Genomic DNA, 18,675 nt, shown 5'->3' with positions numbered 1-18,675 from the left:
TTTTCTCTCTTGAGCCGAGGGTCTTTCGGAAACAGCCGCCCTACCTTTCAAGGTGGGGGTTAGGTCTGCGTACACTCAACCCTCCCCAGACCCCACATAGTGGGATTATACTGGGCTTGTTGTTGTTGTATCCTTGTGATATCTAATTAAGCATATCCAACCTGTTTTTTGTTAAAGTGCAAACACTTTTCATCTTTCTGCTTGTGACCCTTTCCAAGTTTACTGAATTATCAACCATTAGGCTATTTAATTGATTATATATAATATTAGTATGCATTGTTAGTTTGTTACTCAATAATTTGAGGGCAATATAGTTTCAAATGTATTCTTAATATAGCACATTTCTTGCATAAAGGGACCAAAATCGCATATCTGTATTACTTGAAGACTAAATATGTTTAGTCAAATATCACAAGGACCAAAATAATAATGTATGAATAACTAAATGACCAGAAGTGTTATTATCCCTTAATTCAATAAGTGGAATAAAATATGAATTTAACCATGAGATTATTGAATTTTCTCATCTTTTCATTTTGAGATTTAAAGCAACTACTCAAAAATGTGATTCTTGAATTTCTTCGCATTAAAAGGCAATTCTATTTCAAGAGTAGGTACATATTATAGAATGTATACATATACCATATTCCCACTAAATAAAACTAACGACCACTACAACAACAAAAAATACTTGGTCAATAACTAATATAATAAACTATTCTTCATCAAGTGGCATAACTTATAGAGAAGAAAATATGGGGAATCCAGGTAGAGTATAACCAGCATCAACAATAAATATGTTGCCAGTTACATAATTGGAAGAATCATGGACCAAATATCTGACTAGTGAAGTTAATGCTGGATCTGTTGTACCAGAAGCTTTCAGTGGAAGAGTTCTTTTTGCTACATTTTTTAGCCAATCCTTTTGCAGTAATTTCTCAGTAATCTCTGATTTGAAAAGCCCTGGAGCTATTGCATTCACTCTAATGTTTTCTTTTCCCAACTCTAATGCCATTATCTGCAATTTTTCATAAAAATGTCAATGTATGAGATCTCTTAAGATGGAAAGCAAGATATAATATTTCATTAGGATAGATACCTTTCTTAAAGAAATTAATTAGAAGCATCGAATGTGATGGTCAAAAAGAAGGAAAAAATCTAAATGGGATTGAAAAATTCATGAAGAGTTAACATGTGTCATGGCTCAATCAACCTGAAAATACTCTTAACATGGTCAGATATTATCTTCTTTAGTCAAGCTTGTACGATTTTTTTCAAAATGCCTGAAACCATCAAGGGACTTTATTCAGATATTCTCCCCGGCCCATCACGACGATCTATAACTCTCCCTCTCATACTAAGTTCAAAGTAGCTCATTACCACAATTATTCAGAGATTAACTGTGTGCCCCCACTTGACCAAAAATTTATGGCTGAAATCTAGAGTTGTGCTTCATGTGCGTGAACATCTCCAAGCTACCTTTGGAATGATAAAGGTACTAAACTGAGCCTGACGACATCACTCCGTCATCTCCATACTCATCTCGTCGAATCATATTGGCTTTGATACCAATTGTTAGGCTCAACTGGCCCCAAGACACGCTTAACAAAGTGTTTGTTCGCTAACACCATTAAGAGCATTCTTATACCTTATATATATAGCTTCTCGATCTTTTGTTCGCTAACACCATTAAGAGTATCCTTATACCTTATATATAGCCTCTCGATCTTTTCAACTATCAACGTTGAATTTTATTCGAACACCCAATAATATGCATGATTATATTTCATTTTTTTCCATTTCAAAAAAGTTAAAGCATTCGTCAACATATATTTTGGAAGTAGGTTACCTTAGTCATGGAATCCATGGCAGCCTTGGAGGAACTATAGGCTGTAACCCCAGGCACTAATACTCTACCCAAACCAATAGCAGATGAAATATTAATAATGGAACCTCCCTTATTTGCAGTTTTCATGTATCTTCCAATATACTTGGAAACTAGCCAAGCTCCTGTCAAATTCGTCTTATAAGTTTTACACCACTCTTCCTCCGAAATATCCAATGCTGATTTTGTTCCACCTATATATTAAAAAAGTAGGGTTAATTCATAAAGTAGTTAAAGCAGCCTCTAAAATTTATCGATAGTCTAAATTTAACATACTTCCTACATAAAAGGATCAAAAGCACGTAGTTTGATTAATTGAAAGTTAAATGTGTCGAGTCATATATCACATGCAAGAACCAATAACTGAGGGACCTAAAGTTCACTAGTTATTCTTTATCATGAGTTGGGATGAAGAAGCATTGCGTTTCCTCCTATTCTACGAACATTTAGAGCTAACCTATATTGAGACCATTCGGAATTTAAACTTAATGAGTTTAACGTCTTGAGTTTTTTTTTAAATACGGGTTCAAAATTTAATGTTTATACTACTTTTAAGAGTTTATGGCATATACATCAATGATTCACTCCTAAAAATCTAGGTCCGTGCAATGGCGTGGCTACATGCAAATGAAGGGTCTTCAGTTGAAAATCCTTTGTCAGAAAATTATAGTGTATATAAAAAATATAACTAAATATATAGATTAAAAATTACCATTAATATACACACACACAATAGAAATATATATATATATATATATAAGTGCCAAAGGAGGACCAACATAGCATTAACAAATTGTACATAGAGCATTCCATGTTGTACCTATCCATTTCTATTATATTCTATTATATATATTTCTATTTTATATATTATAACATAGCATTAACAAATTGAGAACAAACATAGCATTAACAAATTGTACATAGAGCATTCCATGTTGTACACATCTATTTCTATTATATTCTATTATATATATATTTCTATTTTATATATATTTTGCCATTATATATAAGTGTTAAAGGAGGACCAACATAGCATTAACACATTGTACATAGAGCATTCCATGTTGTACGTGAAGGACACGTTAGATTGTACTATAAATTTTGTCAATTTCATTAATGATGAATGGACACGCGTTTGTACAAAAAGATTCAATTTTAATTCTCCGACACATATTTATTTCCTCCGTGCACTTTTATTTATTCACTTTTGACTTTCACGTTCTTAAAGAATTAATAAATGAAGTACTCCCTCCGTCCCATATTACTTGGCTTTAACAGTTAATAAATGAAGTACTCCCTTCATCTCATATTACTTGGCCACATTACTATACTTGACTTTTCACGTTCTTTAAGAATTAATAAATGAAGTACTCCCTTCGTCCCATATTACTTGGCTGCATTACTAAAAATATATGTCTATTTTTCTATTCTATATTTTTCTTATGTATAATAAACACCCAAGGTGGACAAACACAACAACAATAAGTTGTACAAAAAGCAACTGAATTTAGAAGTTGAACATTAATTCTACCTCTTGTGTATTTACTTTTTGAAGTCCCCACGCGTCCGCAGTGTCTTAATTGTCCTTTATTTCCTTTGTTTGACATATACTCCCTCTATCTCAATTTAAGTGCCTACATTTAACTAGATACAGAGTTTAACAAATAAAGATAGACTTTCAAATCGTGTGGTTCTAAATTAACAATCTGAATAATATAATAAAATATCCTTTGAATCTTGTGATTATAAACTTGACATGTAAGATATTTGAATTGTCAACTTACTAAATATAAAAAGAGGCAGACATAACCAAAATAAGACAATTTTTTTATTTCTAATATATGTTATATTTTCTATAAACGCCCAAAGTGGACGAACACAGTAATAATAAGATGTACAAAAAGCAACTGAAATTGTACTCTAAGCAGGGACTAATATGTGTACATATCAGAAGTTGAACATTAATTCTACCTCTTGTATGTTTACTTTTTAAGTCCCCACGAGTCCGCAGTGTCTTAATTGTCCTTTCATTTTCTTCATTTGGCATATACTCCCTCTGTGTCAATATTAGTGTCTATGTTTGACTAGACACGGAGTTTAAGAAATAAAGATAAACTTTCGAATCTTATAGTTCTAAATTAAAAATATGTGTCATATAATAAAACATCCTTCGAATCTTGTAATTATAAACTTGACATGTATGATATTTGAATTGTCAACTTACTAAATATAAAAAGTGGCGGATATAACCAAAATAAGACATTTTTTTATTTATTTAACAACAAATGCCCAAGGTGGACGAACATAGCAACAATAAGTTGTACAAAAAGCAACTAAAATTGTAATCTAAACTGGGACTAACATATATACATTTCAGAAGTTTAACATTAATACTACCTCTTGTGTGTTTATTTTAAGACCCAATGTGTCCACAGTGTCTCAATTGTTCTTTCATTTCCTTCATTTGGCATATACTCCATCTGTCTTAATTTAAGTGTCTATGTTTGACTAGACATGGAATTTAAGAAATAAAATAGACTTTTGAATCTTATAGTTCTAAATTAAAAATGTATATAATATAATAAAATATTCTTTGAATCTTGTGATTATAAGCTTGACATATAGGATATTTAAATTGTCAACTTACTAAATATAAAAAGAGACGAAAATAACAAAAATAAGACAAATTTTAACAACAATTGAGAAATTAAGGGGAAAAATAAGAGGAAAAGTAAAAAAAATGAATACTCATAAAGGAGAATCGCAGTATCATTTGCACAATATACAAATCATAAAAACTAACTAAAGTGAGTAATCAAATTAATCATGTTGGGCCCCGTGCATCACATGAGCATAGTTTGCTAGTATATATATATATATATATATATATATATATATATATATATATCAATCATTGTCTGTACGTACCTCTAACACCAGCATTGTTAATAAGAGCATCAATGTGGCCAAAAGCTTCCCAAGCTTTCTTTGCTGATGCTTCAATAGTTGGACCATCAGCAGTAACATCAAGTTCAATAGCCACAGCTCTAACAAGATGTGAATTTGAACTAGCCGTTGTATTAATTTCATGACAAAGGGACTTCAATCGGTCCACCCGGCGAGCGGCCGCAATGACTCTGCAACCTGACCTAGCTAGGTCAAGGCAGAATTCACGGCCGATCCCCGACGATGCACCGGTGACAAACACCACTTTGCCTTCCAATTGTATCCATGGTTCCAAATGGTCAGCCACCTTGCTCTTTTTTGGAGTCTTAGGCTCAACATATTCTGGTATTTGTGTTGTCATATTGGGCTATGGGACTTGCTAGGAGTTTTTTTAGGTGTTTGCTATTATGCATGTGATGGTTCTAATCTAAACGCGTATATTTATAGGATCAAAGGTGTAAATATTACTCCCTCTGTCTCAATTTATATGGTATTATTTAAACTTTGAGAGTTAAATTTTAAAATTTTAACGTAAATTCGAATATGAAATCTTTAAGTATTTTAAAATTAAAATTACGTAAAAATAATATTAATCACAATAATTAATAATTTAAAATATTTAAAAAAAGTACGTAGAAATATGAAAAAAGTTGTGTCTGAACGTCTCCAAGGTACCACATTAATTTGTACTGTGGAGTGTGGAAGTCCTTGGAAAATCGAGAAGGGGGGAGAATAATTATTTTCAAAATTGAATTGAGACGTGTACGTTTTTCCAGATGTCTATGATGCAGAATTGGTCTGGTTTTAACATATAGATGTCATATAACATGTTATAATTATATTTGCTGTCTAACGTTCTATGGGTTGATAGGTACGCGGCGGCGGATGTGGCTCCCCTCCAGTGGACTTTGCGCCCAGTTCGTCCAGTGGAGTCGTAATCTAATTACAAATGTGCGTTATTAAATCTAAGTGGTCGTTTGGTAGATAGTTAAAATTATTCTCGGATTGTAATTTCGGGATTAATTTAGCCCAAGAGTTGGGATTATTTTATTCCATCTTTTGGATGGGATTATTTTATTCCATCTTTTGGATGGGATAAAATAATCTCAGTATAAGTGGATAAAATGGGATATCCCATTTTTTATCCCAGGATACATTTTGTGCTTTGTTTGGTACAAGATATAAATTTATCCCAGGATAAATTTATACCTCCTATCAAATATGGTGTAAAAAATTAGTGCTGGAATATCCCAATTTATACCACTACAGTATGGCAAGATATAGCAACATCCGAAAATATTGATGTGGGGATTTGTATCCGGAAAAAGATTGGAAAATAATGTTCTACCCTTAGTTTTTTTCCTTCTGTAATGCTAGTTTAATAATTGGATTGGATTAATTTTAAATTTTAAAATTAAAATGTATATATTTGAACTATACGAAAGTATTATAAGTTGTAATCTTTCCCATATCAATACGATGAAAATATACAAAATTACTTATTAAAGTTCATGTAATTTGATTCTAAAAAATATAACGTAACAAGTATTTTTGAGACGGAAAGTATTTAATTTGAACGAGCTTTGGGATTTGGAGGTGAAAGTTTATCAATTTTCTGGATAATTGACTTGAACAATGACTATAATTGAACAAAAAATTCATGAAAATAATAAAAAGAAAAAAAGGGAGAATTGGTCGCAGAGAAAAAGGAAAGAGCTAACTGATGGCTGCAAGAATTTAGCCTTCAAATATGCTGCCAATAAAAAAGAAGAAGAATAAAATACAGAATTCTTAGTGTAACCATGGTTTAAGAGGTGTTTTAGGTAAGCAGATTATGACCCTTAGATTTATTAGTGTACATGTGTAATCAGATTAGAACTCCACTGGACAAACTGGACACAAAGTCCACTGGAGGGGAGCTGCATCCCGCTGCGGCAAGGTTGACAGGTAAACATACAAACACTGATTTCTTTTGGTTTTATATTTCAAAATAAGAACCCCCCAAGCCCCACACCACCCCCATCCCATCCCCACCCTATAAGCTTCAAATGGAAGAGCAAAAGAAGTATGGATAATTAGCATCATAAAATAGACGTGAACAAAGGGCTAAAGCCTTTTAAGTTGAGTATTTAGCAAAGTAAATATGCTAAGGTTGGTTTGGACTTGCAATTTAGATTGTTTAAGTTGTATTTTTTCTCATAAATATGAAAAATTCATAATTTGTGAAAACTATCAAAAGTTCTCTAATTCTAATTATACAGTCTTACCAAATGAGCAAATCATTGTTTATAAAAAAAGCATAAATCTCTACAAGAAGACCTTTCTATAAAATACAACATTTATTGATCGAACTTTAGTTCAATAAAAGAAAATTGAACACGAGTTGTAGCGTAACTACTCTTTAATATAATTCTTCACATGGTATGAACAATCCCGTCATGCCGAACATGCATTTCTCGATCAGAGTTAATATAAATATGGTTGGTCGGAGTAAATATGATGGCAGATATTTTTATGGATCTTTTCAAATAAAATATAAATTTATGGGTCAAGTTATACATTTAAAAAAATTGATATCACAACTTGGAATTTGAAATCAAACTTTTTGGAGAATTTGAGATTTGAAATTATGATTTAAGGTTGAAATTAAAATTTTTTATAAAAATTTCATAAACAAACGCTGATATTCAAATCAAAATATGAAACTGAGATCTCAAATCCTATGGCCAAACGGCCACTAATTAAGAGTTTAAGACAGTAACGTCCCTGGAGATTAATGAGCTGACACCATAGTTTTTTTTTTAATCTCCTTTTGGGAGGAACAACAACGTTAATTAATTCTTCTTATCTACTTATTATAAGACAACGATTTACGTTGCTGCTTTACGTTGCTGGAGATTTAATAAATCGTTGTACATTTTCTTGCTTTACGTATATTTATGAGTTTTTTTTCTTTGTTAGGCCAGAACCATCACTTTCTCTACATTAGAGAATTAGTCTCTTCCATATAATCACTTATTGAGTGTTAACATATAATTTTATTAAAACTAAGCACTTACATGATCATATAAAAGTATTAAAACTGCTAGTAATAAAAAAAAATGTTACAACGAATTAAATTAAATAGTTGCTGCTTTGCTCAGACTAGCTACTCACTAGCTATACAGACTAGTAGTAGCCTTATTGGTTAAATATATATGCATTCAATATCCACACCATTCGTTTCTTTTTTAAACTTCGACCCCATCAAATAACCGAAATACTATGAAATGAAACAGAGAGATCGAGTACCGCATTTAATTTTACACATATACTTTGTGTATATTGATATCTTCTAACTTACTGAAAATGGTAATACTTTCTCTGATTCATTTTCTATGGAGTTATTTGACTGAAAATAAAGTTTAATAAAGAAAAAATAAACTTTGACCCGTACTAGAAGTACTTTTGAATAGAGAAATATATAAGTTGTAACGTATTATAATGTGTAAGAAATTTCACTTTAAAATAAATGCAGAAAATTTTGTATAATTCAAATGAAAAATAGAACAATGAGGAGAGTTAATATGGTTGTGTGCGTTCGGTCAAAAAGTGAAAGAAAATTTATGACAGAATCCTTGTGAAATCTACAAATCAGTCGTTCTTCAGTAAAATACTCAACGACAAAACCAGCAGCTTTTTTTCATTTTTTGCTCAAAAAGTTTGCTCGCCATTAATATATATATATATATATATGTACGTGATCAGGACATGAATAGTTTTTTCTTTTAAAATAAATAAATAAATAATAGGGTCAAAAACACATCTCAACTATCACCTTTTTTTTTAGTTTTCTACTTGAACTATCAGGTGTGATAGGTGAGGTGTGTTTTGAAAACTAGTTGGTAATAGTTCAACTACAAAAAGTTAACAACTGATAGTTGTGGGGGTCCGAAACCAAAATGCCCCCAAAAAAAAACATTTCGAACCAAAATACCCCAATAAAAAAAAAAGTTACCAAAGTACTCATAGCGCAGTAAAATACTGCGCTATAGCACTAACGGAGACGGAGCCGTTAAGTGCTATAGCGCAGTATTTTACTGCGTTATAGAAAAAAATTAATTTTTTTGGTACTTCTATAACGCAGTAAAATACTGCGTTATAGAAGTACCAAAAAAAAATATATTTCTATAACGCAGTAAAATACTGCGTTATAGAAGTACCATTTTTTTTTTGTATAACGCAGTAAAATACTGCGTTATAACGCAGTAAAATACTGCGTTATAGAAGTACCAAAAAAAAAATATTTCTATAACGCAGTAAAATACTGCGTTATAGAAGTACCATTTTTTTTTGTATAACACAGTAAAATACTGCGTTATATAAACAGTACAAAAAAAAAATTGGCCAACTTTATTTTTTGCAACACTTAGTGTTATTTTTCATACTTTGGCCAATAATTAGTCGTGTGTCAAGATTCCGAAACGTCAATATTTTATATAGAACCTGATATTTTTTTTTTTTGCTTACAATAATGTAGGCTCAATACATCAAGGATACGTAAACGTTCGGATCGTCATTTTAGGGGTTGAAAAGGTACCCGAAGTAAGTTTTGTTTGAAAAAACTTAGTATTTTTTCCATACTTTGACCAATGATTAGTCGTGTGTCAAGACTCCAAAATGTCAATATTTTATATAGAACCTGATATTTTTTTCTGCGTACAATAATGTAGGCCCAATACATCAAGGATACGTAGACGTTCGGATCGTCATTTTAGGGGTTGAAAAGGTACCCGAGTAAGTTTTGTTTGATAAAACTTAGTGTTTGACTGTAAGGTTAGTTTAGTCAACTTTAGGTGTCGAGAAAATTAGTCAGCTTTATTTTCAAAAATTGAAACCGTAGAGGTGAAATTGACATTCACAGCTACATTACCCCAGGATTTTTACGTTGAAATTTATTGCGTATCACCATCTTATAAGTAAATAAAACTGAAAATTTCATGTCAATTTGGGGGAAAATCGAAATTGAATGGTATAAAAGGCATTTTTTTAAAAAATTGGCTCGGCCAAACTCCCTTATTGTGGTTTGTCAGCATAGATCTCGAAAAAATATGCAAGTTCAAAAAAAAAACGCGTAAAACGGACGTCCGAGCGCAAAGTTATGACCATCTAAAGTTTGACGACTTTACAACTAGTTTTTGTCCCTATATTTTTTAGAATTATATTTATATTCAAAATAAAGTTATGTCTTGATTGAAAAATAACACGCTTAAATCAAAATCTTAAAAAATAAAACACCCTAAAGTTTCCAAACAAAACTTACTTCGGGTACCTTTTCAATCCCTAAAATGACTATCCGAACGTCTACGTATCCTTGATGTATTCAGCCTACATTATTGTACTCAGAAAAAAATATCAGGTTCTATATAAAATATTGACGTTTCGAAGTCTTGACACACGACTAATCATTGGTCAAAGTATGGAAAAAACACTAAGTTTTTTCAAACAAAACTTACTTCGGGCACCTTTTCAACCCCTAAAATGACGATCCGACCGTCTACGTATCCTTGATGTATTGGACCTACATTATTGTACGCAGAAAAAAATATCAGGTTCTATATAAAATATTTGGAGTCTTGACACATGACTAATCATTGGTCAAAGTATGGAAAAAACACTAAGTTTTTTCAAACAAAACTTACTTCGGGCACCTTTTCAACCCCTAAAATGACGATCCGAACGTCTACGTATCCTTGATGTATTGGGCCTACATTATTGTACGCAGAAAAAAAATATCAGGTTCTATATAAAATATTGACGTTTCGGAGTCTTGACACACGACTAATCATTGGTCAAAGTATGAAAAAAACACTAAGTTTTTTCAAACAAAACTTACTTCGGGCACCTTTTCAACCCCTAAAATGACGATCCGAACGTCTACGTATCCTTGATGTATTGAGCCTACATTATTGTACGCAGAAAAAAATATCAGGTTCTATATAAAATATTGACGTTTCGGAATCTTGACACACGACTAATTATTGGTCAAAGTATGGAAAATAACACTAAGTGTTGCAAAAAATAAAGTTGGCCAATTTTTTTTTTGTACTGTTTATATAACGCGGTATTTTACTGCGTTATACAAAAAAAAATGGTACTTCTATAACGCAGTATTTTACTGCGTTATAGAAGTACCAAAAAAAAATATTTTTTTTCTATAACGTAGTAAAATACTGCGCTATAGCACTTAACGGCTCCGTCTCCGTTAGTGCTATAGCGCAGTATTTTACTGCGCTATGGGTACTTTGGTAACTTTTTTTTTTGTTGGGGTATTTTGGTTCAAAATGTTTTTTTAGGGGGCATTTTGGTTCCGAACTCTTGTTGTGGTGTGTTTTGCAAACTAGTTGGTGATAGTTTAGATAGTAAACTCTCACACCTTATAGTTCAAGTAGAAAATTTAAAAGAAATGTGATACTTGAGGTGTGTTTTTTTACCATTATCTCAAAAGAATATTTGATTATACATTGAATTTATTTCTTGGAAATTTTTAAAGTTGAGTTTCAGGTTTTAAAAAGTGATTTTGACCAGTTTTTTCAAATGAATTTATTTTTTCACTAAAAAAAATTCACTTTTCTTTTGAAGTTAAATGCATGTTAAACACAACTTCAACTTCCAAATATCCTTTTTCAACTTTTTTGTCGAGTATTATTTTCAAAATATTACATATTTTTTTGGGCCAAACGCCTACTGATAAATATTTTGTGCCTCTTGGATACCACTAGCTATGGACGAGTACTTGTTGAGATCTAACAAGACAATGAAGTAGTAGTAGTAAACTTAGGGATGACAACGGGATAGGACAAGTATAACGACTATGACAATTGGCATGGTCGTGCTTTAATCTTTGTTCTTATATAATCATATAAAATTTGGTACTTTATTGGCTCGACTAATTCAAATTTGAATCCTATAGGGCATATAGAAGGATAAGTGTTTCCTATGATCAGGAGTTTTTGAGTCTCAACCAGATACAAATTTCTTGGTTCGTAAATCTTTTCTTGCTTGGTGTTTTGTTGATTGCCACGAAGATCTCAGTTGGTTTCTCTGGTTTTGATTTAAGTACCTTTAGATTAAAGGCATATTGCCAGAATAATCAACAATATTAAGACTATCACGTTAAGGAGAATTTGTATTGAGACTGAGTTGTTGCAGTTTTGGCCCAAACTCTTTATTATATTATATCAATAAAATGATTTAGGGCCCGTTTGTCCATGAGAATTATTCACCTTTTTTCGGAATATTTTTTCACTTTTTTCACTTGATGGTGTTTGGCCACAAAAATTCTAGATACAATTTGAAGTTGTATTTGGAATTTGGAAAAACAAAAACTTGTTTTTCATTTTTTTCACTTTCAATACATTCAAACAACTAAATATTCTTTGCAAAAACTATAATCAAACACAATTCCAACTCTTTTTTTTTTTTTTAGCAAATCCACTAGGCGAGGTGCCTAAGGCTATTTTTTTATTTATATAATAAAAGCGAAACCAAAGGAAAAGTACAAGTAAGGAGACTAAGCTTACCTTACTAATCCTATTAAGGCGTAAAAAAACTCTACTAACTAACATGCATGTAAAAAATAAGAAGAAGGAAGCACTAAATATCCTATGATCATCACAAAAGAAAGCACTGAACTCCAGCTCTAAAAAAACAAATAAAGTGAAAAATATTTGATTTTCATGGCCAAACGCCAACTTAGTATATACTAGTTTCAAATCTTAGCTCACTATTCTCCCTCCATATCCTTTGGTGGTAATTAAGTAGTCGTTTAGTAGGTAGACAAAATTATCCCAGGATTAATGGGATAAGATGGATATATCATCTTTAAATTTGGAATGCACTATATTCTTTATTTAGTACTCCCATAGTTAGTGTTGGATATCCCAGCTAATACTGTGCACCAAACTACTCTAAAGGTATATTGACATGTCAGGACAACAATTTAAAGAATCCGCAACTTTTGTAGGACAAAAAAAAAAAGTTGAACCAAATTAACACAAAAAAAAAAACATAAGTAGGTTTCACGCACTAATTTAGTGCGTGAAAGGACCAAACTGGAAAAATAAAAGTTTGGCCTTTCACGCACGAAATTCCTGCGTGAATGAGGCCAACAAACGCTCATGCATGAATAGTATACTACTCCTGCTCTAGCAGCAATTGGCTTTAATCTTTGGTCCATTTCTGAATAGTGAATAGTGTACTACTCCTGCTTGGGCCCATCATAATTGGTGTGCATTGTATTTTGTTCAAGGATTTCTTCTTGGCCTTTACGTACATTAGATTCATTTGTTTGCGCGAATTGCCCTGCTTTTGGCGTGGTCTTTAGATTTTGCCCCTTATATTTGTGGTCTTTAAGTTTTATCCTTTGGCAGAAAGCAAGATTCAATAGTCTAATACTCTTACGTCTAAAATCTATTCGGGTAAAACCTGTTTTACCCTTCGCGTAGACGTAACAATGCTAGACTGTAGGCTGAAGGTGGAAGCTAACTCAAAATGCAGTGGCTCCGAATAGATTTTAGATGTAAGACTGTTAGACTATTTAATCTTGCTTTCTGCCAAAGGGTAAAACTTAAAGACCACAAATATAAGGGGCAAAATCTAAAGACCACGCCAAAAGCATGGCAATTCGCGCAAAAAAATAAATCTAATGTACGTAAAGGCCAAGAAGAAATCCTTGAACAAAATACAATGCACACCAATTATGATGGGCTCAAGCAGGAGTAGTACAGTATTCACTATTCAAAAAAGGACCAAAGATTAAAGTCAATTGCTGTCAGAGCAGGAGTAGTACACTATTCACGCATGATTTTTTGTTGGCCTCATTCACGCATGAATTTCATGCGTGAAAGGAATTAGTACGTGAAATCTACTTATGTTTTTTTTTTTTGTGTTAGTTTGGTTCAACTTTTTTTTTATATTTTTGTCCTACAAAAATCGCGGATTCTAATTTAAATGGATCGGGACAGTGCTAGATGGGTCAAAATTGAAGTTATTTTCTGAAAAGTTATTGTGAGCCAGGGTAGGTGGCAAAAACAATTACTCCATTTGACCATTGTTTTCGTTTTAAAAAAAATGTAAAAAGAAACACGTTTAAATTATTTCTTGCAAATTCTTCATTTCCTAGAAGGTGGAAATGTAAAGATTTGCTAAACTGGCCACATCTGTTAAAATTAGAATTTTGGATCGATTGCTTAAGATAATTATGAGAAGATTGTAGTTTTCCTTCTAAAAATTATATTTTTGCATGCATGGGACGGAAGTTATTTTCTTGCAAAGAAGTAGCAATAATATTATACTACTCATATTACGTTCACGCCTTAAAGAGTGTTAGTATGTATGAAAAAGTATGAAAAGCATTAAAAGAAGGAAAAAAAACTATTATTTATAGAGAGATAGATGCTTTTAATAGTGTGAATTTTGTTTCGAGAAAAGTCATGTGAGCTTAACTTAAAGCGGACAATATCGCATTATGGTAAAAAAAAAATTAAACAAGTTTAGCTCAACAATGAGATGACTGAATAGCCGAATAAACGCTTCTTTTTGTACTGTTTTGTTATCCCCATCCTAATTTACGAAATTTTACTCAAACTGCACCTTAACTTGATTTTAAAAAATAATCTCTTACGCGTCTTGACCATTGCTGATCCTAGTGACAGCTTACAGTTGAGTTGGACAAAGTGTATGTATTTCATGCGTATAACTAACGTGGACCCCGAGGCGGATCCAGAATTTTGACGCAAAGGGGACACCAATGATTACTACCTTAATATAGATATGTCACTTATTATGTGAAAATTTGGCGTGCAACCCTTTGAAAATTTAATAATTATGCTAAGTTATTGGTAAAGTAGTAGTATAACGTATAAACTTCAAAATTGAACGAAATGAAAATAGGTTTAGAACGGAAACAAAACAAACCCAACAAAAAATAGAAATAGGTACTGCAAGCCAGACTCGAACCTAGGTGTCATATAAGGACCTAAGAGGCACAACAACCAAATGCACCAAAGGAATGAATATCTCTCAGGGATCTTTTTAAATACATATACATTCTTTAAGGTATATACACCATATATATATACAGGATATTCCCGAGGTTAGGGGGATATGTGACCCCCTCCTAATAGGCCGCGTCCGCCCCTGCGTCGACCAATAAATAACCAAAATAAGAAAGAAAAAAGACCAACAACGAAAAATAATCCATAACAATCTATGTATTATCATTCACCACATAAACTACATTATTATTTATTGCATAATATTCTGTACATTATTAATCTCGTTAATCTAGTGAGTTAAATTTTGTCTAACTAGATAATTTTCCTTTTTGTAAACATAATTAGTCCACTAAATTAAGGGGAATATACAATTTAAATAGTGGCCTAAATGGAATTAATCCAAATGCCACATCATATGTCCTGGCAAGAACGAGATAAATTTCGAGCCCAAACCACAGTACTAAATGGGCCATAGTGGTACAGCTTTAGGCTAATCAAATGGACTAGTCTTTAACTATTGCCCTTCAAATGGGTCGATCTTTTATTTTTGCGCTTCAAATCAGAATTTATGCTAGCGGGGGATAAGTTCTTTAAGGAAGTTGCCATAACTTGTGGATATTATAATGTGTAACTTATGCCCATTTAGGCGTAAGTTTTATTTTGAATGCAAAAATAAAAGACCAACCCGTTTGAAGGACAAAATTAAAGACCATCACAAAATAGGGATAAAGGTGCAAATGACACAAAAAAAAAAAGGGTTTGTCTACCAAACACCAAAATATAGAGCCAGTTGGATTGGCTTATTTTAAATGCTTTAAAGCCAAAATAGCTTTTTAATCACTTTTATAATGTATGAATGAGATAAAAAGATGTTTTTAAGCATTTATTTTTAATCCAAAAGAGCAAAAATAAGCCAAAAGTTATATGTTTGAATTCCTAACTGATGACTTATGTCTTATAAGCCAAAAGTCATAAGCTCATCCAAATAGGCTCATAATCCAATAGGGTAATGTCTAGGGGTATACATGGACCGGGTTGGTTCGGATTTTTTAAAGACCAAACCAAACCAATTGCATCGGGTTTTTAAATCTATACACCAAATCAAACCAATAAAAGTCGGGTTTTTCAACCTCGGGTTTTCTTGGTTTTTTCGAGTTTTTCGGGTTTTTTCCGGTAAAGTCTTCATACAAAACATATAACTTGTACTTCAAATATTTCTTTAGTCCTAGTAAGATACGACTATCTAATTAAGATATTTATTAAGAAAATAACACAAAACGTGATGAGAGATGACATTGTACTAAAATATTCAACGAAAAAAATTATGAAATTGCATAAAATAAAATTTTCATAATCTAAAAGTACTAAGTCATGCTACAATAAATACAACTAATTTATAAGGCATGTAGAAAATGATCATAATCTTAGGGGTCGTTTGGTTCAAAAATAAATTACGCTGGGATAAGTTATGCTGGGATTAATTACGTTGGGATAAGTTATGCTGGGATTAGTTATTCTGGAGTTATTTTTTATTGACTGTTTGGTATGTTGAACTAAAAGTATTATACATTGGATAATTTCTAAAAAGAAGAGGTTTCTTCCTTATCCCTTGATAACTTATCCTGGGATAACTTATTCCACCCTGTGGCAAGTATAAGTTATCCCAGCACTATTTTTACTCCTGGGATAACTTATCCCATGATTACTAACCAAACGAGGGATAAGAAATTGCTAAATTCTTATCCCAGGACTATTTATGTTTATCCTTCATACTAAATGACCCCTTAAAGTACTAAGTCATGCTAAAATAAGTACGGCTAATAAGTATTAATTACATGACTAGATATTAAAGAAAAAAATAAAATTAAGTTATGTATTTTCACTTTCTAAACTAATATAAAACTAAAGAATAGATATCAAAATTATTGTCATTCCAGTGCTACATATGAATTTCTTCTGTTAGCATTAGTATTGATTTGATTTTTGTTGAGTTTTATTTGAGTTAATAATATCATTAAGCGATAAAACTTATTAAACCATTCAAAATTCTAATTCCAAGCTTGAAATAATATGTTAAAAGATAAAAAACTATGAAAAAAATTAAAGAAACATTTATAAATTACATTATAAATAAATATTTTTATGTATAAAATATGTTTGAAATTTTATAAATGTAATGTCGGGTTGGTTTGATTCGGTTTGACTTTTTTTAGCTAAAACCAAACTAAACCAATAGTGTTCGGGTTTTTCTTTTTAAAACCAAATCAAGTCAAACCAAACCACTAGTCGGGTTTTTTTCTCGGTTTGGTTCGGATTATCGGTTTGGTGCGGTTTGTCGGTTTGCTTTGTACACCCCTACTAATGTCGTTGAGGTTTTCTCTTTGAGGAAATTTAAGGCCCATGGGCTAATTTGTTAAGCTCAAATCTGCTGGACCGTTACTAACTGGAAAAGAACAAGGCCAATGGCCCAATCCGTATGCTTGAATTGTCCATGCAATCACAAACTCAAAAACATTTTGTTTCCTTTATCTGTTAAATATGATTAATATGTAAAGGCAGTCTTTGAGTTTTTCAATTATTTTTCAAACTCACTATAAAATTATTTTCAATCTGGGTAAATCTAGTTCTTGAAAAGGTTCTCATATAGAATTATCACACTACAACTTAGAATTGATAGAGTATTTACGGTTGTTATTAATACTAATGTGGAAGGACTCATACGCATCTATGAAGAAAAGGACAACCATCGAGAATAGTGATGAGATGGATAAGCCTCCACCTTTAATTAGAGATTTTAGATTTGAGAGTGTAGAAAAATCTGATAGAAAAGGCTTTCTTAAGCAAAGAATGGAACTACAATGAGCTTCTTTCATTCGTCAATATTTGATAGGTATAATCTTGTTCTTGTATGCTTAATTGACATTACTATAATCACACCAGTCACCCATCCTCGTGCACATCAAAATGGAAACTCTAATAAAGATTATTCAGATGGTAATCAAAACACTTCCTTCTGTAATTCACCGTCAATTAATTAGTGCATGATCAAAGTCGTAATGAAACATGTATGAGACGATCAAACACTAGCATGACAATTATTTGTGATTAGAAAAAGAAAACTTGATCGTATTGTTCTATAGGATATTTCTCAAATCGCTTGATCTTTGCTTATCATCTTAATAGGTCTAAAATGACGCAAATTTAAATAAATAGGGTTCTAATGTCAAATGAAGAAAAGGACAATAGCTAGCTGTTGCTAATAAACACGAGAACCTGAAAAGATTTGGGAAAGGAAAGTACGAAAAGGAAAAAAGAAGAATAAAAACGAAAGTGACATATATAACAAGAAAGAATATAAGGAAAACATAGTTTCTGTGGAAAGAATGATTACTGCATCCTCTGCAGCACACAAAGGAAGATGGGAATCTATAATATCTGCTCCTGCAATTATTAGATATTCTAAATCCACCTTTTGTTTAGCTAGGTCACTTTCATCCTCATATGTATAGTTGAATTATATTTCTATTTTTCTTTTTAAGAAAAAGAATGGGTATAAACACTAGATAACTATACATGTAAAAGTCATGTAAGATCTTAAGTTGAGTATTTCTCTAAACTAGTGGAGAATATTTTGTGGTGTATAAGAAATTGTTGAGTAAGGGTGCAAATTGTGTCTCAATTGGGTTTTTTATCGTGTGAGGTTCATGTTTCAAGTTTATGACACATAATGTCAATTTTTGTGCAACGGATCTTATGAATTTATTCTTTGAGTTTCGTTATTACTGAGCTCAAAAGCGCACATACATG

General features: G+C 31.8%; 1 protein-coding gene across 1 annotated transcript; it reads right to left on the bottom strand.

Annotated features, from left to right (window-relative positions):
* Positions 1 to 585: 585 nt before the first annotated feature.
* Positions 586 to 5,228, bottom strand: LOC132605518 (uncharacterized). Its single transcript, XM_060318649.1, has 3 exons — positions 4,814 to 5,228; positions 1,850 to 2,079; positions 586 to 1,018 (listed from the first exon to the last, which is right to left on the bottom strand). Exons 1-3 carry the CDS (start codon positions 5,190 to 5,192, stop codon positions 740 to 742), a joined length of 888 nt encoding a protein of 295 aa, XP_060174632.1. The 5' UTR covers positions 5,193 to 5,228; the 3' UTR covers positions 586 to 739.
* Between the last annotated feature and the right edge of the window lie 13,447 nt (positions 5,229 to 18,675).

This window comes from Lycium barbarum, chromosome 8, assembly GCF_019175385.1.
Source record: "Lycium barbarum isolate Lr01 chromosome 8, ASM1917538v2, whole genome shotgun sequence".
NCBI classification, from domain to species: domain Eukaryota; kingdom Viridiplantae; phylum Streptophyta; class Magnoliopsida; order Solanales; family Solanaceae; genus Lycium; species Lycium barbarum.
Note: the sequence above shows the minus strand (reverse complement) of the source record. Positions and strands in the feature narration are given on the sequence as shown.